The 23,279-nt window shown below is 39.4% G+C and overlaps 2 protein-coding genes, 2 long non-coding RNA genes and 1 pseudogene across 5 annotated transcripts in view; 2 read left to right on the top strand and 3 right to left on the bottom strand.

The window, feature by feature from the left end:
- The window catches only part of LOC144655505 (cytoplasmic dynein 2 heavy chain 1-like), an 89,416-nt gene extending 69,723 nt beyond the window's left edge, over positions 1-19,693 (top strand). Inside the window, exons 49-76 of the mRNA XM_078515746.1 lie at positions 622-720; positions 1,226-1,349; positions 1,548-1,605; positions 2,081-2,186; positions 2,823-2,942; positions 3,374-3,508; positions 4,063-4,206; positions 9,847-9,936; positions 10,030-10,095; positions 10,639-10,692; positions 11,042-11,119; positions 11,625-11,756; positions 12,019-12,091; positions 12,471-12,580; positions 12,879-12,929; positions 13,392-13,517; positions 13,706-13,816; positions 14,136-14,291; positions 14,418-14,499; positions 15,253-15,395; positions 15,861-15,932; positions 16,081-16,185; positions 16,271-16,387; positions 17,067-17,279; positions 18,011-18,210; positions 18,453-18,537; positions 18,825-18,941; positions 19,423-19,693. Coding sequence (XP_078371872.1) covers positions 622-720; positions 1,226-1,349; positions 1,548-1,605; positions 2,081-2,186; positions 2,823-2,942; positions 3,374-3,508; positions 4,063-4,206; positions 9,847-9,936; positions 10,030-10,095; positions 10,639-10,692; positions 11,042-11,119; positions 11,625-11,756; positions 12,019-12,091; positions 12,471-12,580; positions 12,879-12,929; positions 13,392-13,517; positions 13,706-13,816; positions 14,136-14,291; positions 14,418-14,499; positions 15,253-15,395; positions 15,861-15,932; positions 16,081-16,185; positions 16,271-16,387; positions 17,067-17,279; positions 18,011-18,210; positions 18,453-18,537; positions 18,825-18,941; positions 19,423-19,581 — 3,126 coding nt within the window. The 3' untranslated portion in view covers positions 19,582-19,693. The remainder of the gene's footprint in view (positions 1-621; positions 721-1,225; positions 1,350-1,547; positions 1,606-2,080; positions 2,187-2,822; positions 2,943-3,373; positions 3,509-4,062; positions 4,207-9,846; positions 9,937-10,029; positions 10,096-10,638; positions 10,693-11,041; positions 11,120-11,624; positions 11,757-12,018; positions 12,092-12,470; positions 12,581-12,878; positions 12,930-13,391; positions 13,518-13,705; positions 13,817-14,135; positions 14,292-14,417; positions 14,500-15,252; positions 15,396-15,860; positions 15,933-16,080; positions 16,186-16,270; positions 16,388-17,066; positions 17,280-18,010; positions 18,211-18,452; positions 18,538-18,824; positions 18,942-19,422) is intronic.
- The window catches only part of LOC144655561 (uncharacterized), a 253,491-nt gene that overhangs the window by 118,030 nt on the left and 112,182 nt on the right, over positions 1-23,279 (bottom strand). The window lies entirely within an intron of this gene.
- Positions 6,367-7,503, top strand: LOC144655500 (uncharacterized). 2 transcript variants are annotated; one of them, XR_013571135.1, is made up of 3 exons: positions 6,399-6,633; positions 7,010-7,439; positions 7,489-7,503. It is a non-coding gene; the product is annotated as an uncharacterized LOC144655500 (long non-coding RNA). The 2 variants fall into 2 exon arrangements; XR_013571134.1 differs by lacking the exon at positions 7,489-7,503 and having other exon boundaries at positions 6,367-6,633; positions 7,010-7,213.
- Positions 7,952-9,741, bottom strand: LOC144655499 (uncharacterized). Its single transcript, XR_013571133.1, has 2 exons — positions 9,051-9,741; positions 7,952-8,633 (listed from the first exon to the last, which is right to left on the bottom strand). It is a non-coding gene; the product is annotated as an uncharacterized LOC144655499 (long non-coding RNA).
- Positions 20,337-22,986, bottom strand: LOC144655514 (kelch-like protein 38; annotated as a pseudogene).

Here is a 23,279-nt window from a genome sequence, read left to right as displayed (position 1 = left end):
TCCTCTTTTCAGGTTTTTTCTTTACACGCAACGCAGGAACCGAGAATTAGGTCAGTTAGCAGTTCTGATGGCCCATTACATGGCTGAAAAAGTTTGGCATTGCTCGGATTAAAAAGTACACTTACCTCAAAACATGGCACTGATAGTTTGTTTACACGTTCTTTTTCTTTCGTGCTAAACTGCAACAAATAAAGTTTGGGTACGGGTAAAAGGCTCTACATCTTGGCCATTGTAGGCGAGTTTGTCTTATGCTGGATTTCCATTAACGCGTAATTTTTTACGTGCGTGAAAAAATTTAGAGACAATGTATGAAACGCAAGTCGTTCATACATCGTCTCGGTCTCTGTCTTTGGTTTTACATTACTGTGCTTAGTGACTGGACTAAAAAAACTCGCGCCACTTTTAGCCCGATCAGAAGTAAAAAACAAACTAATCGTGCCTCACTCACACATGTTTTCCCGCGCTTCGTGCAGGCTCCGTGTATTTGGTTCGAGTTTTGATTGGTTCACTGTTTTTTTTGTGTGTCCTTGGTGATTGGCCAGAGTTATTGCCTTAGTGTTGTTTTTGCGAGACTTAATGGAAAATCGCTCAAAAATAAATTTGCTGAATGTTTCTCGGCAGAGCACCATGAGGCCGTTCTTGGTGGATCCATCATCCCGAGCGACAGAGTGGCTCAAGACACATCTGAAAGAACAGAGACTAGAAGTTATCAACCAACAGGTACTAACCAGTAAAACCTGTTTTTTCATTTGATTTATCCTTGAGAAATCTTACTAACTCATTAGTAAAGCCCAAACTCGTGCTTCTCTATCGAGACTCACTTTAGGGAGAACATTGCAATACAACAGAGTTGACTGTACCCCGCTCACGTTTTAAGCAACTTGTTTCGGCCCGTACCTTAAATATTTACGGACTAGCGTCCCTGTATCCTTTTGAATAAAAAATAAATAAGCACAGAGACAAAGGTAAAGGAAAAAATGATGAAACACATTGTGTCTTAATATCCCTGTTGATTGGGTGCTAATACTCTCAGTGCATGTTGTTTTACAGGCTATACATGCTTCTTAGGTTAAACGGAAATGTATAGTTTGTGTTCCTTAGTTTTGACTTCAGTTTTGCTTTAGAAAACCAAAACTTGTTTTAAAAACCTCCTTCGTTTGAGACACAGCTTGTTTACCTGTATTCCTAACTTGCATTTTACATTTTGTTTAAATTTGCTTGTCAGGATTCTAATTTCTCCACTGCCCTGGAGCTTGCTGTACGGTTTGGAAAGACGCTTGTTATTCAGGAGATGGATGGTGTAGAGCCTGTCTTGTACCCAATCCTCCGCGGAGACTTTATCAGCCAAGGTAAGACGCATTCTGGTGATCGTCTTTTTTGTTGTAGGGTGGGGAAGAGAGGGACATTCTGTAGGGTAGGGTGAGGAAGAGAGGGGGCTTGATTGGTGTTTTTTGGAAGCATCCGTCATCTTTTAGTTTCCGCTTATCCTACCGTGACTTTACTTCTTTATAAATGAACTGAAATTGTTCCACTGCTTACTTCTTTAGGTCCTCGATATGTGGTGCAAATTGGCGAAAAGGTCATCGATTACAACGAAGACTTCAAGTAAGTACGAATGGGTATTCAAGAGCTTGCACTTTTTTTATTGCCTGCAAACTATGCTTCAGAATAATACCGGCATTATATTGCCTTTAACTGTAAGAGAACATGAATAACTAAACTCCTGAGATAAAGGTCTGCAGCCGCCTCTTAGTTAACCTACGATCAGGCATTCTTTTTTTTCGCGGCGGGAGAGAAAAAAGGAACTTGAAAAAAAAAAGAATGCCTGTTCGCAGGTTACCTGTTTCGTCAGCGGTCAGTTATCAAGCCGAACAAGCAACGAACTGAACTTCTCGAGTGAGCACTTTTGTTCTTTCATTCCGGATAGTTAGTACTTCTTTTGACAACTTTTCGTTTTATTACCCAAAGAGTTGTCGACTCTTACTGTTCAATGCGAAAAGGCACAAGCACTGGAAAAGTCGTCACCACGGGTTAAAGACTTTACGTTACTAAGTATCTTCCCTGTTTCTTTGAATTTCAGATTATTTATGACCACAAGAAATCCCAACCCCGAACTACCCCCTGATGGGTTTGCTATCATCTCTGAAGTGAATTTTACCACCACACGGGCTGGGCTGACAGGACAGGTATGAAAAGAATTTCTTGACTGCTGAGCTTAAAAACGTGTAGATGAGCCGCACCTTTTAACCTGAAATTGTCGTTCTACGTTGAAGGTGCGGCATATTTCCGAGAACATCTTTAACACGTTTCTGAAATTTCCATAAATAACAACTTTAAAAGAAAATGCTAAGTCCATTAAGCAATGCAAAAAAGACTTCCTGATTCAGTAATAAAGTAAGCACTAGTAATTGATTTTGAATTTTTACCAAGTTTTCAACTCTAAGGACAATTTTCGAAGATTACTACTGTGGTTATAACGTATGAAAACCACGATCAAAGAGAAAACAAACTGCAGAGTGGTACTGGTAAATAGGACCTTTCTTGGTAAGGGAGGTGATGGGGAGGCTTTTTATTTTCAACGCTGAAAAAAGCATCGTTGAAATGCTGTCTGTTTTTCAATTTGTGTTTGGTTAGTTTCTAGTCCTGTCTTGGAGAGTAACTCACCAAAACTAAATCAAGAATCTACTTGGTATCAATTCCTATTAGGAACGTATCAGGAATATGTGTCCTTGTCAGGATCTTTGCCAATATACTATTTTTGTTCAGCATCTTCTTTACTGAACGTTACAATGATCAGGATGTACTGTTTTTCACTATCTTAGCTGTTGGGAATTACAATCCAACACGAGAAGCCACAGCTTGAAGTACAGAAGACTGAACTGCTGCGAAAAGAAGAAGAACTGAAAGTTCAGTTAGCCGAGCTAGAGGAATCACTGTTAGAGGTACATGCACTACAATCTAGTAATTCTATACGTTTCTAACTTCCCTTTCCCTTCACAGCAAAAACAACCTCTTAATTAAAGAAACAAGTTCTCCCAAACAGATTTACGGAATAGGTTTAGAAGTACATAAGAAGTGTTTAGCTGTTGATCGTGAAGCTTGTAGTGTACAAATGCAAGGTGCAGTTGTTCAACTGTCTACTACCGATTCACTCCTTGTCCGTTTTAAACTGCGTTTTTTACGTATAATTCAACTTGACGTTGAGGGAAGCCTAAGCTCAAACTCACGTATAAATTTAGACATATTTACCCCATCCTAGATCATCTTGATTTTGAATCACACCAGTATCCGCCCTTGTTGGTGGCGTTACATAGAGGGTAGGGAGAAATAATATGTCCGCATATTTATATATTTTCTCTTTCTCGTGTAACAGACATTGGCCAGCGCGGAAGGTAACATCTTAGAAAACAAAGTGTTGCTGGAGTCTTTGAACAAGACAAAGGCAAGCAGCATGACCATTGCTGAGTCACTGCAGGATGCTCATAGAATACAGACCACTTTAGATCAGGTGAGAGGCCTGCAACAACTGAAGGGCAAGATATGTACAGAACAAAATGACCTATTGTCTAACTCATTACCAACAATTCACGTTTATGTATTTAGCTTGAGACGTTCCTACACTATTTCACCGGCCTGTTGTTGATCGCAGATCTACGACTATTCCATCAAGTGATTCAGTTCTTAATGCCTTGTCAGTTTTTTCTTCTTGCATTACTGGTGACAAACTATTTTGAAGTACTTCATCTGGTTCTTAAGTTCCATACATTACGCTGTGGCAAAATTTTGCCATACAAACGATCTGTTACGCTACAGAATGTTTCGTGCAACAAGTTGTACGAGGAATTTAGTACTTTGTTGAATTCCACAAAATCAGCGTCTCTTAAAGGGCCTGTTAATATGGAAAATGTTTTTCCTGCTTCCTACGTAAGTGTTGCGCCCTGTAACGCTCTGTTGCATCCTGTCTCGTATTGTTTCTAGGAGAGAAACGTTGCACGAATAATGGTTAGCGTAGCAACGCTTGTCGCCTCATCACGTGTTTGTTTTGTTGTTTTCACGTGACAGGAGCGTGATGCGTACCTTCCGTTGGCTGAGAGTGGCAGTACCTTATTCTTTGTAATCAGTGACCTTGCCAAACTGAACAACATGTATCGCTTTAGTCTGAGCGCCTTCCTGAGGCTTTTCCAGCGATCTCTGGAAGCAAAGCAGGTAACATATCAAAAAGTGTAACTATAGTGGCTTTTCAGTCAGCAGGACAAGTGCAGAGACTAGGCAAGCCCTTGCTTCCGTTTCTATATTTTGTCCAATCACAACTATGCATGCCTTTACAATGGTTGTCACTCAACTTCTCATCATTATAATGCATCATGTTGCTAAGCAACACTGCTGATTAAAATCGCTGGCTCAGATAATTTTCATAATGTGGTTTCATTTGTGGCATGACTTTTTTGCATGTGTTTTCAAATGATATATCTTTTCCTTTGCGTTTTGAGTTCCTTGTGCTGTCTAATATTTAGCTCTAACGCCGATTGAGCAACACCCTACAGTACCTAGTCGAATAAAAGTATGGTGGGTGATTACCGTCATAATTAAACTTTGGATTATGTTACTTGTTATTGCATTTTGTTTTACAATAAGTTGCTTGTGTGTTTGAATTTTATGTTGGTTGTATCAATTTTCTGTCAGAATTCAGAAATTTTCGCCTAATCAAATTTTCGGTAACTCTAAACTTTCTAGTCATTTGAATTTTTCAGGTTGTGCCAGTTTTCGGGAACTATTCCAATTTCAGACTGTTTTCCAATGCTTTGCATCTCCGATTCGTTTTTCGTTTCTGGTGTATTTTTTGCCAGTAGTTTGAATTTTCGGACACATTCAATTTTCTGCTAGTAGTTCGAATTTTCGGACACATTCAATTTTCTGCTAGTTCCCGGCGCCATATTGGAATAGTAACCGCGCAGACATGATAGCGAGGCTACCGGTGACCCCACAGGCTTCCCAAGCTCAAAATTCGTCTTTTTGATGTGTTTTTGAGCCTTTCGGGCGGACGACTCTACATACGTGGTGTATGCGACAGCTTATGTATATAGAGAAATGTATGGGAAAATCACGGGTTCTCTAAAATCGGGTAAATAAATATATATTTTGAAATAAAGTTTACCTACCTCAAATGTGTCGCTTACTTGTGTCTTGTGCCGAATTTGGAGTCATTCCGACGCCATTTAGCGAAGTTATTCGAAGTCGTTGTCTCTCCTACTAAAAAGAAGGAAAGGCAGACCACTCCATCGATCGCTGGCCAGAGCTCACTCCACAAATCGCTCTCTCCTCAAAAGGAAAAGTCCCGAATCGCAATAAAACCAGCAGTTCCATAAAGCCCAATAAATTTCACTCCACATACGTGTGCTTCGGCGGTCGAAAGACTCATAAAGAACGAGAAATTTTACTTTAAATGCGCCTATTCGGCTTTCCAGATTTGCTTGTGATCGACCTCGAGCCAACGGTCGTTACTCAATCACAAGTATCTGGTTTCATCCTCAACTCTGATTGGTCCATTAGAACCAAGTCACGCGCTGACATCACGACAACAAGTTTCACGCTAGGGCTGAAGCCCTGAAGCCGCAATCATGCAAAATGTAGTTTTTGATCGACGCGGTGATCGAACAAAATTTCCTTCGACTTTGGGATATTATCTTGTCTTGAATGCTCGCGAATATCTTGCTTTATTCTGCACGTGGAGGTGTCAGATTTATATTTACGCGGCTTTTCCCTGACCTATGTAAACATGGCTGTGATTAGCGAACAATACAGCTTTCAAAAACATCCCTTGGGAGTCTTAGCGTGAAACTTGACCGTTGGCGCGAGGTCGATCACAAGCAAATCTGGAAAGCCGAATAGGCGCATTTAAAGTAAAATTTCTCGTTCTTTATGAGTCTTTCGACCGCCGAAGCACACGTATGTGGAGTGAAATTTATTGGGCTTTATGGAACTGCTGGTTTTATTGCGATTCGGGACTTTTCCTTTTGAGGAGAGAGCGATTTGTGGAGTGAGCTCTGGCCAGCGATCGATGGAGTGGTCTGCCTTTCCTTCTTTTTAGTAGGAGAGACAACGACTTCGAATAACTTCGCTAAATGGCGTCGGAATGACTCCAAATTCGGCACAAGACACAAGTAAGCGACACATTTGAGGTAGGTAAACTTTATTTCAAAATATATATTTATTTACCCGATTTTAGAGAACCCGTGATTTTCCCATACATTTCTCTATATACACAAGCTGTCGCATACACCACGTATGTAGAGTCGTCCGCCCGAAAGGCTCAAAAACACATCAAAAAGACGAATTTTGAGCTTGGGAAGCCTGTGGTGACCCGTGGCTGAGCGTGAAGAGAGATTACAGTGAGGATTCGGCAATTAGCCCGTGTTTTTTCGCGTTTTTCGGAACATATGCGAAAGTTTTGATTCTAATAATACTCCTTCGTCATCTTCTAAGATGAATGGAAAATATTGGGCCGCTTTTGGCTGTAAAAAAGGCGAGTAAACTTCTCAGGGGCTATCAGTAGTTTGCGTAACAAAACACAAGGAGATCCAGTGAAGAAATCGCATCCATGGTGTAATCTGATAAGACGCCAGCATGAGCATGGTGAGGACAATTTTCTTCGTCTTTAAAGCAATTTTTCTTTGTACTAATCATTACAAAAAAGGAAATATACACAGCTCTCCTGAGCAAGTCGTTGGGATCAGAAAGAAAGGTTTTTAACATGCAATGTTTACAGAACTTTTGTTTACTTGCTCTCAATCACTGAAGTTGATGTTTAATAATACTTTACATTACACAATGCCCAATTCTTGAAAGTTTTCAGTAAAATAGTTATCCCAAATCAGGAATTATTCTCAATTTTGCAGACTTCTTTTTTATTTTATTTCTGAGTGTGGCAGTTTATTTTATATTGGTTAGAGCTGCTTTTAGGTGAAGTTATAAGCTTGGTTTAAAAAAAAGTTTTAATATTACCTCATAGGTAAAGAGAAATCCCAGCAACATAGATTGTGAAACATTCTAAAAGGAGTCTGCCAGTTGAAAGAAGCTCAGAAAATCATCTATTCAAGTCAAGAAATGGAAAATAACACAAGCAGAGGGCAATTTTTTAAGAATAAAAAATGTTTTCAGTTGAAATGACTGCATCAGCTACTAAGTTTTGAAATAAATCATTTGCAGTGTTGAATCAAGGTGTTTCAAAAAGCCATTTAACAGTTCCTGTTACTATAAAAAAGTATTACCAACCCAAACAGTATGGTAAGGATTATTATTATGAGATGCACAAAATGTGGACCATGTATAACTGACAATAATGCTTGCAAGTCTAAAGTTATATTTACAAAAATTGCCTGAGGGAATGATAAAATCATTGCTATACTTTACATGTCCAGGGACAACTGTATTTGTTCTTTGTCCTTGCCTTATTCTGGCCTTAAAGGAATTTTATTGACTATTTTGAAGAGAAAAGGCTTGCTTTTTCAATTTTTTTTTAACACCACATTCTCAGACAAAACAAATTCCACCCCTACACATTGACCTGGTGTGGGAGACGCGGTGGCCAATGGTTAGCGCACTCAACTCCCAGTCGAACGGCCCGGGTTTGAGTCCTGGTGGGGGAGCTGCGTTGTGTTCTTGGCCAAGACACTTTACTCTCAGTGCCTCTCTCCACCCAGGTGTATAAATGGGTAACAGCGAATTTACTGCTGGCATTCCATCCAGGGGGGAGTAGACCTAGTCGCTTAATGCTACGGAAACCGGGATAAGCTCCAGCTGTATGAGCCACTTGGCTCGGACACAGACTTTACCTTACCTTTTACAGATTGACCTGGAGGTTACAACAAGAGAAATTCCTCTTCCCCATTGATGGTAGAGTTTCATATGGATCACACCGAACTACAGCTAATCTAGCAGAGTTCCATCCAGCTTCATGATGAAGATTTTATTTATTTTTATTTTCTTTACTGTCTTATTTAAACAACACATTCATCTTAAACATTACATAAATATTTTCAATACTACATGCAGGACCCTAAATTTTATAGCTCCCCATTTGAGATAATAAACATTCAGAAAGTGTTTAAAGTATTGACATACTTTCTGGTTTCAGTGTAAAAGATTTATGGGTGGTTAACCCTTTACTGTCAAAGAATGAACAGCCCCAAAACTTTACCAGGTCAATACATACACATGTACACAAAAGGAGATGTAACAGTAATTAAAATTTTTCCCTGAATTTGACCAAATTCTCTCATCTAGAGCTGATAGAAAAGTTGATTTTTAACCTCTTCTGGAGAAATAATACCAAAATGATGGGTTATCACTGATGGACGATTAAACTACCCTGACTGTAATGTGGTTGAGACCAAACTTTGCCTGAAATTCAACCAGTTTAAATTCAATGATGCATTATTCTCTTTGCAGATCAATCAGACTTTTCATCAGGTGATTTAATAGGGTGCAATAATACTCCTGGTTAATGAGAAAAAAGTTTTCCCTTTTCTTTTGCATTTTTATTTCTTGAGTAGATGTTTCTCTGTGCCTTCTTTTAAATAGTGACTTCCTTGTGTGATAATTTCACAATCCATGTTTACTGGGATAGTTTTCACCTATGAGACAATATTGAAAACGGATTTAAACTAAGCTTACAACTTTACCTAAAAGCAACTCTTTGTTATCAATAATCTATTTCTTTTAAATCTTATCAAAATACAATAAGCTTATATCAGACTCAAAATAAATACAGAAATAAAAAAAACCGTAGGCAAAATTGGGAATAATTTCTGAATTGAGATATATATTTAAATGGAGACTTGTCAACAGAAGGGCTTTCCTAGATATAAAATATTATCAAACAACTTCAGTGATTAGAAGCAAGTATAAAACAAAAGTTCTGTAAACATTGCATGTTAAAAACCTTTCTTTCTGATCCCAACGACTTGCTCAGGAGAGCTGTGTATATTTCCTTTTTTGTAATGATTAGTACAAAGAAAAATTGCTTTAAAGACGAAGAAAATTGTCCTCACCATGCTCATGCTGGCGTCTTATCAGATTACACCATGGATGCGATTTCTTCACTGGATCTCCTTGTGTTTTGTTACGCAAACTACTGATAGCCCCTGAGAAGTTTACTCGCCTTTTTTACAGCCAAAAGCGGCCCAATATTTTCCATTCATCTTAGAAGATGACGAAGGAGTATTATTAGAATCAAAACTTTCGCTTATGTTCCGAAAAACGCGAAAAAACACGGGCTAATTGCCGAATCCTCACTGTAATCTCTCTTCACGCTCAGCCACGGGTCACCGGTAGCCTCGCTATCATGTCTGCGCGGTTACTATTCCAATATGGCGCCGGGAACTAGCAGAAAATTGAATGTGTCCGAAAATTCGAACTACTAGCAGAAAATTGAATGTGTCCGAAAATTCGAACTACTGGCAAAAAATACACCAGAAACGAAAAACGAATCGGAGATGCAAAGCATTGGAAAACAGTCTGAAATTGGAATAGTTCCCGAAAACTGGCACAACCTGAAAAATTCAAATGACTAGAAAGTTTAGAGTTACCGAAAATTTGATTAGGCGAAAATTTCTGAATTCTGACAGAAAATTGATACAACCAACATAAAATTCAAACACACAAGCAACTTATTGTAAAACAAAATGCAATAACAAGTAACATAATCCAAAGTTTAATTATGACGGTAATCACCCACCATATAAAAGAATTACCTTTTTAAACATTAATTTTTATCTTTTGTCATTGCGCACTTGGTGTATTAGTGATTTTGTTTAACGTCTTTGCAAATATATGAATTTTTTGTAGGAATCTAGCAGTACAGAACAAAGAATCAAAACACTAAAAAGCGCATTGCAGTCGTTGGTCTACGAATACGTCTGCAGGTCCTTGTTCAAGGTTTGAACAGAACTCAGTTTGTTCTTGTTGTATTTTAGATTCAATCCGGTACTTGCTTCTTGTTGTAACTGAGAGTTCTTTTTTTCTGTGTAGGCCAACAGATTGATGTTTGCAATACATCTGGTCCATGGCATGCATCCAGAAATGTTTGAAGCGAAGGTAATAATTCTCTTAATAACTTTCGATTGCATTCTCTATCTATGTTTTGTTAAAGTCTTTTTGTGAGCCTTTCTGGTGTGCATCTTTTTACAACCCCGTCAATTAATGTATCGTTTAGATCGTGTGTGTACTGGTTTTTTAGATTTTTACAGTTGGTGTGATATCTCGCGATTTTTACCGACTTAAGAAAGTTTAGATGTAGATGTAGATGTTATCCTGTGTAGTTCATTCTGAATGGAATGGACTAGTATCGCATCCGGTGGGAGTAGCAATATTTCCCTAATCGCTGATCTTTACAAGGAAAACTTGATTTGACCCACTTTATTCCACTTCTCGGTCTTTTAGGGACAGTTACACGGGCTTTGGCTTAAGACTTTTTTCTTTCCTCCCTTCTTTTACAACGTTTGCGCTTGCTACTGTTAAAACAGCTATTTTACAGTTTCGTTTCTTACAAGCACGTCTCTTAGGTCGTAAGGTTTTTCACTTAACTTGATAAAATTATTCAAAAAAACTTGTAACTGAGCTTGTATTTTTTTTTCTCAGGAATGGGAATATTTCACCGGTCTGTTGGTTTCCGAGAGTGTTTTCAAGAGACAGGTAGGACTTTAACACTGTACAACTTGGAGCAAATGATAAACGAGTATGAAAACCGGAAAGAATAGCTTATCACAAAATCCTGAGAGAGTAGCAATCAGTCATTTTGATTTGTTAATAAAGACCCTCTCTTGAGTGTGTGGGGTTTTTTCACCGTGACACTGCTCCCAGCTCTCTCCTGAAGAGAACAAAACACATAGAATTGACTCACCAAAAGTCAAGAGCTAGGGTTGTAGGCTAATTAACATTAATTTCTCAAAAGCCACCATTGCGGGTACTATCCTCTTTTTCTTTTCTTATTGCCTTCCCTCTCTAAAATAAATTTCTTGTTTTTTGAACTTTGTTTTAACAGGAATCCATGAAGAATCTCCGTGACAGCCTTCCATCATGGATTGACTCTGATCGTGCTGCTGCTGTGGGGTCATTGAAGGTTTGCCAGCCGTACTGATAATTCGTCTGTAGTCAAGTAATCTTCAACCAAAATCTAAACTGTTTCTAAAATTCGAAAATCTTTGCGTAAACGAATGTTTCAGGGCCTTTAAAGTGTCCCAATGAGGAATCTCATTTTAGTGATACCCTTTAATTAATGATGATGGTGACGATGGTGGCATCTATATAGGGCACAACACAGTTGTCTCTTGACATTTCACATTCACTAAAGTATGATATCGGACGTCAGCTTGTAAAGACGCCTCTGGTTGTCCTTATCTGTGATATTTATGATCTCACCTCACCCACCAACACAATACCCAAGGAGGGATGAAATCAGACCACGACACCAGGGAACTCCGTGCCCTACTCTAATCGAACAGTGCTATGGATTTTTTAACGCCCCCGGCTTCCACTTGATGATTATGTGAAACTGAAGGAGATAAGGCCATCGGCTTTGATTATTATTTCACTTTAAACTGAATTCCTGCCGTTTGTCTCTTTAGAACACCTTTACAAACTTATACAAGACTCTTCAGCTGGATAGTTCAGACTTGTGGATGCCATTCCAGCGCAGTTCTCAGTGTGAACAGGACATTCCATCATCAGTAGCTAAGAAGATCGGGCTCTTCCAACAGGTGAGAACAGTTGTATTCCCTTTTAGAGTCCCAAAACGGTGAATAGTGTTTTTCCGTGCACACAGAGTGGCCACTCAGAATAACGCATTGTTTAATACAAAATACGCGCGAACGTTTCTCCTTTCAAAGCTATATTTGTCGACAAAAAAGCTGCTCTTTGAGCCCTGGCTATTCGTATCGAAGAACGAGTGTCGAGAAAGAGAAAGAAAATCCGACTTTTCAATGATTATTCTTCAAAGAGTGTCTGTCTGTTTGTGCACAGGTATTGGTTGTCCAAGCTGTCAGGCCGGACCGTCTGCAGAGTGCGATGAGTTTGTTTGCTTCAAAGGCACTTGGTAAGCTATACTAAGATCTTTTGTACGGAAAAAAATTAATCTTCTGCATAACCCAACTCTTTTGAGTTTTTATTCGATGAATGTAGCACGTGTAAGTAGGTGTCTTTGAGAAACTGTCACCTGTTGGTATTTTTTTCCCTTTCGATGTACCTGAAGAGTTTTAGATTTTATTGTCTAACCAGAGTCAAGAGCCCTGCAATAGTTTAAAAACCGCGAGCATAAGCAAAGCTGCCTTTTTTTCTTCGATGAGGAGGACGATAGGACAACATAAACGTAAATGTAATTGTCGATTTTTCACAGTTGAAAAACACCAAAGTATAATTTTGTCAAAAAATTGTGTTACGTTATCCACCATCTTTAATATTGTCGTTTTCCTCAGGAATGAAAGAGCTGTCCCCTCCTGCTCTGAACCTCAAACGACTGGTAAAAGAAACAGTTCCGGGGGAGCCCATCTTGGTTGTGATCTCACCTGGAGCAGATCCTTCTCAAGTAAGTCAGCACACCGTTCTTTTTTGTAAAGGCCGATTTACACGGTACGATTTTGTCGCATGCGACAAGCTTACGACACGCCTACGACAGTCAAAAGCGAGTTGTACGTTTGATTTCGTGTCTTAGGCTTGTCGTAAGCATGTCGCATGCGACAAAATCGTACCTTGTAAATCGTCCTTAATAAAGGTAGTAATAACCCTTGGGGCAAAAAAATTTGAAACGTCCCAAGAACCTTTTTCTTTTCTCGAGATTTACTCACTGTAAACCATTCCCTTATTTACCTTGCGTTACGTTGCAGGAATTGCAGGACACGGCTGCTGACGTCATCGGGGTTGATAAATATCACCAGGTACGTGACCACAATTCAATGCGAGAGATGATAACTTGAAAAGTGCACTGTCCTGCCTCTGAATAATACACTGACCAATTTTAGATAAAGAACTCTCGTCCAGAAAGGGCCTGTTGTAATTACTTGAGTTTTGCTTGTTTTGTAAGGGAAAGACAACCTGAATACGCGCTTCCTTTTTTCTCCCCAAACTGATATAAGTAAGAATAGACCCTTAAATTGTTGGAGTTCTTTGATGAAATAGCATCCCATACATGGCCCGGGGTGTGTTACTCCTAGGCGCTTCTTGCTACAAAAGCTTAATTTAAGGACGCACTGAATGATCTAACAAGCTTGCAATAAACTTAATGATGTAATTATATATTTGATCTTGTTTTCTGACTCATTCCTTTTGGGAAACGATCTCTTATAATACGAACTCTACTTGTCTTTGACTCATTTTATGTCTGCTTGTATGTATTTTAGGTTGCCATGGGTCAAGGCCAAGCAGACATAGCTCTACAGCTTCTTCATGACTGTGGCAGGAATGGCGAGTGGCTGTGCTTAAAGAATCTTCATCTTGTCACCGCCTGGCTCCCTGTCCTCGAGAAAGTGAGTAAAGACTTTGGCAATAGTGAGGAGTTTAATCTCAATTATAGCCCGGCAATGCGTTAAAGGCCTTAACTCCAAATGGTTAATTGAGTCTTTCTTGACTCCTTCACACCAGTTAATGAAGTTTACCTGGCTAATGCATATTTAACTTATTCTTGTGATGATGTACGATCCTTTTATTTTTACAGGAACTCAATTCTCTGGAGCCTCACGAGAACTTCCGTCTGTGGCTGACAGCTGAGAGTCATCCCAAGTTCCCAACAATCCTGCTGCAGTCCAGTCTTAAAGTCACATACGAGGTTAGTGATTTGTTAACTTCTACTTTTTACTTCTTCTGCTTTTGACTTTAAGTGCGTACTTGAGTACAATATTATCATTGAATAAAGAAAAGACTATTTTTATCATTGGCATTGTTCCGAATAAAAACAATTATTTTGTTCGCCTGCGGCATTTTTTGGTTCATCTATCGAGTCGTGAAGTACGAATAAGGACGCCTGGTGCAATTTTTTCGCGCGGCCAAATGCTCGTTTGCTAGTCATAAACCAGGATGTTAGCTATAAAACAGCAAAGAGTATTCATGATGGACAACTTATTACCGTTTAAACGTCTTTTTTTCAGGCGCCACCTGGAATAAAGAAAAACCTTCAGCGAACGTACGACTCGTGGAGCCCGCAGTTCATCAGCAAGGGTAACTCATCCATTAGAGCGCAGGCGCTGTTTGTGTTGGCGTGGTTCCATGCTATAGTACAGGAAAGGAGGAATTACATTCCACAGGTTTATATTATACTTCAGTATTACATTTCTTCAAACAGTTCAAATATTTGAAAAACAAAGCTTGTAGGAACTGTGGTCAGGGGACACTATTAGAGCCGAGAGTTAATGTCTTTCTTGTTTCTTAAGGGCTGGACAAAGTTCTACGAGTTCGCGTTTGGCGATTTGCGTGCAGGAGCTGACATCATTGATAGACTTTGCACAGCAGCTGGTAAGTAAACTGTCTGCAACGAATTCAAACGTGTCTCTGTACTTGTTTACATTTTGAACTAGTACTGCACCGCACGGGCACCCACACTGCGGTCAAACGTCGTGCGCGTGCGCAGTTTCCGTCAAAACTGCTCCAAACCTCTCCATACAAAGTCCTAAATTTCCGAAAGCTTTTGCTTTAAAGCCACAAGTTAACGCCGTCCCTGGAAAGTTGAAGGTTTATATGCCTCTTATGGATTGGAAATGTGATAATTGATTTTTACTGAGTTTCCCAATTTTCTTTCACCGTGTTATTTTATTACAATTTTCTACGAAAGTTTGCACACTTTCGAATAAGATTCTTAGTTGCTTAGAAAAGTTCGAGGCGGCGAAAACCGGAGGTGGCGTTATTTTTGCGTTTATTGCATTTCCAACAGGCACCGCACGCAAGGTGTAATGGAAAGGGGTCGGGGTTTAAAAAAAAAAAAAAAAAAAACCCAAAACTTTAAAAAAGAAAAAAAAAAAAAAAAAAAAAAAAAAAAAAAAATTTTGAAGACTTTTCGAGGAAAGGGGTATCGTCTCTCGTACCAATCATAGTATTCAATCTCTCTTCAACCCCAACTCACACATTCACGCTTTAGGTAGACGTCTGGGGATTAAATTCCACTTTGAGTTTAGTGTTTGACGGTGATTTGCTCGCGTTTGAACTTCCAAAATTTGAAAGCAATTTTAAGCTTTGTAATTAACGAAAGAGTAATATTTATTTCGTACACAGGTTCGGGATCTGTTCGCTGGAAGTTTGTGCACGGTTTATTTGAGAACGCCATATATGGTGGTCGTATTGACAACACTTTTGACGGCAAAGTTCTTCAGTCTTATCTGCTGCAGTATTTTGAACAAGCTGTTTTCCCAGGACAGGTGAGCTGCTGTTTGAGGTGATTTTTGGGTAAAGTGGGATGTAGGATGAAACAAACGTTTTAAAAAGGATATATACCATAAGATTATATCGGAATAATAGGCAGATTCAGGAGAATGCACTGTTGTTTTTATGTACCACTGAACTCTGAGAGCCAACTTTGACAAAAAAATGTATGCCAACCAGTAACGGGAAAGGAAATATTGGAAATATTGTTTTTCGAGCTATTTCGGGATAAAAGCGACAACAGCGACATTCTGTGATGGTTTTAGGCTTGTATACAGGTGGAGGTGTCCCGGATTGAAAAGACATCTAACTGAAAAAAACAAACGTTTAGGCTTTTGGACATTAAAAGAGTGGCGTCTAGAACCCCATGACCCTTCACTGGATGAGCCACTGTCATCGCTCCTTTTGTAGAGTACGCAAATAGTAATTTTGTTACTTATATGTAAACGTTATTTTTCCAGGGAGGAAACCGCTCTGCGAGGCCAAAGAAAGTAATTCCTAACGTGACTTTACCTACATCTTGTCACCACAGGGTAAGCATTTATATTTAAATACACAAACTTCTTCATGTGACAGACTCAATTATTTACATATTTACAGGACTTAAGTTTATGACCCTTTAAGTTTTAGAACCATTGATGTACATCTTAAGGAGCTGTTTATTTGTTTTCTTTTATTTAGGATTACGTGGAGATCATAAACTCCCTCCCTGATGATGACAAGCCTTCCTTCTTTGGATTACCAGCCAACATTGAGCGTTCCTCGCAAAGAATCATCAGCTCACAAGTGAGTATCACGCAGAACTAACATTGTCTCGTATTGTTCTTTGGTCCTATATAGTTACATTTGCTGTTATCTTGTCTCTTCTCAGGTTATAAGCCAGCTCAAAGTACTGATGCGCTCCGATCTTGAAGCGAGCAAGTTTGACAAAGAAAAGTGGTCCACCGAGCTGTCTCCTATCTTGAACTTGTGGAAGAAACTCAACCAGGTACAGTTAGTTTTTTTTTTTTTTTTGTAAATTTTTTTTTTTTTTTTTTTTTTTTTTTTTTTTTTTTTTTTTTTTTTTAAAAATCCCCCCCCCTTTTCTAACCAAAAAAAAAAAAAAAAAAAAAAAAGACCCCCCCCCCCCCTTTTCCCCCCCTTTTTTTCAGCAAAAGTATTTTCTTCGAGTTTTGATTGGTTCACTGAATTGTCTGTGTCCTTTGTGATTGGCCAGAGTAAATAATTTGGTTTTGGTTTTACGACACTCAATTGAAACCTGCTCTATATTTTCGCGCTCAATTGAAGCTTGGGTTCTTTGTTTCTTCCAAGGGTAAAGTTAAAATATCTAATCAAAGAAATCATACTTTTTTGATGAATTGTCGGAAATAATACGCCAGTCTAATTTACATATATTAAATTTCAAAGGCTCGGGACATGGTATAGAACATGTCGACAGCTATTACTTTTTAATAGAGGTTTGCCGCATACAAGAGGCCAAAGCTGTCGATAACGAGGTTTTTGTAGCCGATTGGTAACATGTTTTCGCAACGCATGTCGAAGTGCATGTTTTGGCGCTGAAACAACTGGCAAAAATAGAATGATGTCATGGATAACTGATAGTTGTCTCAGACTATTGAAATACAACGTTTGTTAATTAGCTTACACGTTGTTTAATTAATTCCCAGGGATCCCAGCTTATCCAGATGAAAATCTCCGCCCCGACGGAGACAGGCGAGGAATCTCCAGTGACATCATTTGTGCAACTTGAGAGGTACAACGCCATCCGATTGGTGCAAATCGTGCATGCGTCCCTTTCCTCCCTCAGTAAGGTCATCCGGGGAACTGCATTGTTGGACGCAGAGGTCCAGGCTCTTGCAGGGGCGTTACTTAAGCAAGAGGTGAGTGAAGGAGTAAGCGAGGAGGTCACGTGAAGAAGTGTTGAGTTTGGAAATAACTCTAAATCTTTTCCAAAGTCTTTCTTCTTCTAAAGAAGAGAGGCCCTGTGAGCAAGTTTCAAGGGACGTCTGTTTTTTAGCGTCATCGGTTTTTTGCCATGAGGTCGCCGTTCTGTTGCGGGCGATGGCGATAAGAACCAAATAGGAGGGAACAACAACAGGAATAAATGTTCTGTTAACAGAAATCAAGTTAAACTCAACAGGAATTCGCCGCGTAGAACACAAATCGAAATACATTCGAGCAGCTAGAAAGAACTGATACAAAGAATAAACGAAAGAGGCAAATTATATTTTATGAGTTCTTTTAGATTTAGTAAACATAAATGTCTACATTATTTTAATACAAAGGGCCTGTGTAATTAATTACGGGACAGCTTTTAACCTTGCTCGCACGCGAGAAGTATCGTATAGATATCGTATCACAGTATCGAATGTCACGCTACAAGATAACGCAACTTTTTTGAACATATTTTTTTAAACACAGAAGTTGTCAGCCACTTTTATTTACGTTAATTTTTTGAAGAATTTCCAAAAGATTATTAAAGACCCCCTTTTGAAACGTCATCGCTTCTGCATGCATTGCGTGCCGTTTATTTCAGGCTGCTGACAAAAGCAAGTGACTAACACATTTTTCTTGACTTAAAAAGACTAATACTTTCCGTTTTCATGTCCAGGTCCCTCTCTCATGGAGCAGTCGCTTAGAGGGCCCTGAGGACCCTATTCACTGGTTACGGGCCCTGGTTGCTAAGACACTAGCTCTCGGCTCGTGGGTGGAGAAGTGCAACTCAGACTCCTTGTTAAGAGACGTGCTGGATCTTTCTGATCTGTTCCACCCGGACACGTTTCTGAACGCCTTGCGTCAGCAAACAGCCAGGTAAGAAAGCTAAGATCGGAGCTCATTTAGAAGTAAAGGGACTGCGCGACTCTAACTTAGCAAATACTTCTGCGCGGTATTCGAGTTTTGTTAGAGCCCTTGTGCAACTTAACTTCTCTACCCAATCTAGACGGAACTTTTAAGGCCAAATGTTTGCTTACGTTTCTTAGTCTTTCTCGCTACACGCTTACCAATGTTGCTTTCTATTTACTATCTATTTATCTGACGCTGTTTTTCCACAGAGCGATGAAGACGTCAATCGATAGCTTGAAACTTGCCGTTTCTTGGAAAGGGTCCCAGATCCCTGGAGCCAAGTTCGCTGTCAAGGTTTGTTTCGACGGTGTGTTATTTTGTGGGGAAGTGGAGGAAAAGGGAACTTTATCCGTTCATTTTAAATACCTGATCAGCTCTGTCGCACAAGACAAGTCACTTTGAAAGAAGATTACGTCGCCTGACTTTTAAGAGTAAATAGCACATACGGCATCCGTGTAAGACAACCAAATTGCCTTAGATATATTATTTAATTAATCATTTCAATCTCTCAGTGGTGGGTGGATTTTCTCACGTGTAAACCTGCCATCGAATTAAACACTTCTCTTGTTTATTCCAATTAGCTTGGCGGACTTCAGTTGGAAGGATGTAGCTTTGACGGCAACACACTGACAGAGAATCAGCGAGACTCGCCCAGTGTCTCCGCCATCCCAACTGCCGAGGTGGCCTGGGTATCAAAGGTAAGTTAAAAAGCCCTAATGCATGTCCAGACCAGCTAATCCCCCCTCCCCCGCCAGGGCTCGCTTTTTAAGTGCAAATGTGAAAATTTTATCCTGAACGAATCCCCGAAGCAGTAAGATAAAAAGAATACCCTCACGAAAACAGTATGAGGGTGTCAGAAGTCTGAAAAGAATTTCGTGTGATCGAGGCTTTGGGTGAATTTTGAGCAAATGACGTCATCGTGCATAACGATTAATATTTTCAAGTGCTGTTCTGTTTTCGTTCAAATAGTCGCGCGATTTTTTTAGTCGATGAGGGGTTCGGCGCAAGAAAGGGTCCATTAAACAGCGTAATATTTTTGTCTCTAAAATAAATATAAAAAAACAGCCTAAGTATTACTACCTCCGCTTTCTGTTCTCCCGTGTTCTAGTGATGAATTAGTGCAGTTTTTATCCAAATGTCAGTGAAGAAAAATCGTTTTCGTTATCCTTTTTCTTACAGGATACCGCTGACCCGTACCCGGAGAGCGAGTGCATCTCGGTACCAATCTACTACAATGCTGACCGAGACAAGACTGTCACGTGTTTTAACATGCCGTGTGGCGGCAACCAGAGCAGGTGGACCCAGTGTGGCGCGGCGCTCTTTCTCAAGAGCCAGTGATTTGGCTGCGGCTTTAGCAGTACATGCATTTATTTATTTGAGTGTTGTAGCTTGTTATTTGTCAGCATGGAAGACAGCTTCAAGTGAATAAAGAAATTGGTTTTTGTCTCAACGTACTTTGTGCTTTTGATGTGTTGATCTACTTCTTCTCAAACTCATTAATAATTCATCAAGTTAAAACAGAAAATCATAACCGTGAAGGAGGTTTGGATACCCGGTAAATAAATAAAAATAATAATAATATAAATGGGAATTTGCAGTGGCACTTCCACACTGTGGCTCTTCGTTCACTGTTCCTGATCGAATTGGAAATAAGATGTGTTTGTTTTTGTGGAGCGAGGAAAACCCGGAGAAAATCCCTCGGAGCAAGGACGAGAACCAACAACAAACCCACATATGACGCCGGGTTCGGGAATCGAACCCGGGCCACACTGGTGTGAAGCGAGTGCTCTCACCACTGCGCCATCCGTGCTCCCCCAAGTAAGTATCATCTCGTACCTTATTATGCATGCATCTAGTTACTTGTTAAAACAATAGAGTCTTGAAAAAAACACGTACTGTTGAACTATTTTTTCGACGCTTTAAATCGCGGTCTACAAAGTTAACTCACAAAAAAAGTTTACAATTTACCCAAAAAATTTTCACCCTTTGCAAAAAGGGAAAGCGATAAAGGAAAATAAAATCATGCGAAGGTTTCAATCATTCGGTAATTCATTCATTTATTTTTTATTTTATTTTATTATTTATACAGGAGCATCTGGATTAGCTAAAATGATGCTAGTTTAAATAGAGTCCTGATTTAATGATAAATACTGAAACACTACAAATATAAACATATTAGCTAAGAGCAAATTCGAAATTTTAAAAAAAATTCCTCTGCGTAGATTTTTTCTAGATTTACGATATGTTGTTTAGGAGCATTTTATGACACCCCATATGCTCCCCACCCCATACCCTCTGGAGGAGGAAGGTGCTATATGGCGCATGCACAAGCGCTATGCACTAGTCATCGGATTAACCAAATGCTTAAAGAACAACTCGGGAGTAAGGATAGGCCGATACAGGTTTTTCGAAACGATACGATATCGATACCATATTTGCCATTTTTTTCGATATCGATATTATGACGTCATTTCCGATCTGACGTCATTGGTTTGTCACGTCACCATGCAAAAGACAGTCCTGGTATGTTGATTTTTGGTCTTTTTGTTTCACTGTTGCATCAGCAATGTGTGGACATCAAGTCAAGGCAAAAAAAACATATTGACAAGAACATCAATATTTCTTTGAGCAAAATTGCATTTTTAAACCTCAGCTGCTTACCAGAAGACCGCAGGCTCAGGTCACCCGTGCAGTTTCGAAAACGTATCGAAAGTGCGATATTTTTCGAAAGTACCGATACTTTTCCAAATTGTCAAAATATCGGTGTATCGAATATTTGGTATCGAATATCGGCCCATCCTTACTCGGGAATGGCTTCACTATTTTCCGAGTTACAAAGGCTGTCTGAAGTGCTGTTCTCCAGCGGACGGATGTTGGATAATCCTTTGAAAATTCTCAATGTACAAGAAAGCCTAATATGTTCCGTCATTACACAGAAAGTTGTTTCAGATTTCATCTCCCATTCATTCTTTTCAGGGTCATAGCACTCTACACTTAAGCTCATTTCGCGGTGCAAATCACGTCCAGCCCAATACTGATTATTAACACGGCCCACAGCATACAGTTTGCCACCAGCGGCCAAGAGGGTGTTTAACGCTTCCGGTTTCATGGTGGTTGCGATAAACTGCCATTCATTTGTTGTTTCATCGTACATCTCATATGAATGGTCCAGCCGTTTATGGTCCTGGCTACGGACGTATCCCCCAGCAATGAAGATTTTTCCATTCGCTGAGGCTCCAAAAGCATCACTTCTCGCTTCTTGAATGTCAGCCACTTTGTCCCACTGGTTTTTGCTAAGATCGTACCTGTCAACATCGCTCACCTCTCTAAAATTATAGCTGCCGCCGAAACCTTGCGTTTTTACACATTGTTCACCGCCAATGAAATATATAAAATGGTCATGGGCTACAATGCAATAAAAACGTCTTCTATCTGGATGAAAACAATCAACTGGTGCTATAGCTTTCCATGAGTGTGATTCTGGTTTGTATTTCGAAATGAACAAAATATGTTCACTGTCCATCATTCCTATAATATTCCTGCAAGGACAACAGGCATCACACAGCAAAGCATACATTTCATCTTCATTTCTAACAAATATTTTCCACAAACGTCTGTTTTCCAAGGACGGTAATTTCATCCAACTGTTAGTGTATGGATTATAAGTTGCCATATTCAGTGACAACTCTACTTCTGCATTCAATGACAACTTTACATTAGTACTGTACAGTTTACCTTCACAAAAGAAAAGGTTGTCAAACTCGTATTCATATGGTATCTCACCCAACCTACACCAGGTATTCTGATTAGGTAAAAAACACAGAAAATCTGCATCCTTATGCATAAGTATAGCAGGGGACTCAAGCGACTTTCTAGGTGGAACAGAAACAGAGACTAGATTATCACAGTTTTTGGTAGAGTCAATCAAGTTCAAGGCTTCATTTACAAGTTCCAAAGAGCCTTCATTGTCTTTCACCAGATTATTTGTCACGACATCCCTGCTTAGAAAGTCACGCGATACATAAACCAGCCGAACTTGAAGAAACAACTCGTCAAAATATCTCTTTCGCTTGCTGTGGTCATGGTTAATCCATGCAAGAATGATCTTAAACACATCTTCTTCAGCGCTTACTTCTATTTCATCACTTGAAATCCACATTTCTATTTCCTTGCTTGACATATTCAAAACATCTTCCCGGTTCGCTGCGAACACGGCGGTGAAATTTGCAAGAATGAATTTCTTGGTCTTGGAAAGAAGTTCTTCACATTGATATCTTTCAGAAAAATAATAAGTCGAAAAGCAATTTGAAGTATTCAGCTTCTGCGCTAAAACTCCCTCAACGAGAGATTTTAGTTTCTGAAGAATCAAATAATCAGCCATAACGGCGATCAGGTCTCGGGCAATGTCTTCAGCCAATATCGGAACATGACCAGTGTAAATAAACTCCAGTGTAGCCGCCATAAGAGACTCGCTAAACATCTCCAACTGAACTACTCCTTCTTTACACTCTTTCATGTCGCTGTTCAGCAGCTTTTCAAAGAAAGGACTTGCCTCTAAAAGAACTTGTCTGTGAGCTTTGAACTGTTTGCCATCTTCGACCACCAAAACAACGTCGCATGGCTGATCGAGTGTGTCTTTCGGCATGAATAGTTCATACGGCATTGTAATGCTTTCTTGGACTTGGGGTAATTTGCTCATCAACAGCTCGAATTTCAGCTGCCATCTTACATGTAATGTTAAAATTAGGGAATGCTTGGTTCTCAAAATTTTATACCATAATGATTCATTATATTGACTGTTGCTGACTCATGGAAACTGCGCTAAAAATATTCCTTAATTGTTTTATTATTGATGTTGATTTATTTTGCTACCAATCAGAAACGAGATAGAAAACCACATTGGCCTAATGAGCCATGCATGAAAATGAACAGTTTCATTATAAAGGCACTAAACAATGAAAGTTGATGTTAATCTTTATCGTTCAAAGATATTCGCGTTGATATTGTTCACCATAAAGGTCGGGGCACACAAGGCG

Source organism: Oculina patagonica, chromosome 5, assembly GCF_052425735.1.
Source record: "Oculina patagonica isolate OP01 chromosome 5, crgOcupat, whole genome shotgun sequence".
NCBI lineage: Eukaryota > Metazoa > Cnidaria > Anthozoa > Scleractinia > Oculinidae > Oculina > Oculina patagonica.
Note: the sequence above shows the minus strand (reverse complement) of the source record. Positions and strands in the feature narration are given on the sequence as shown.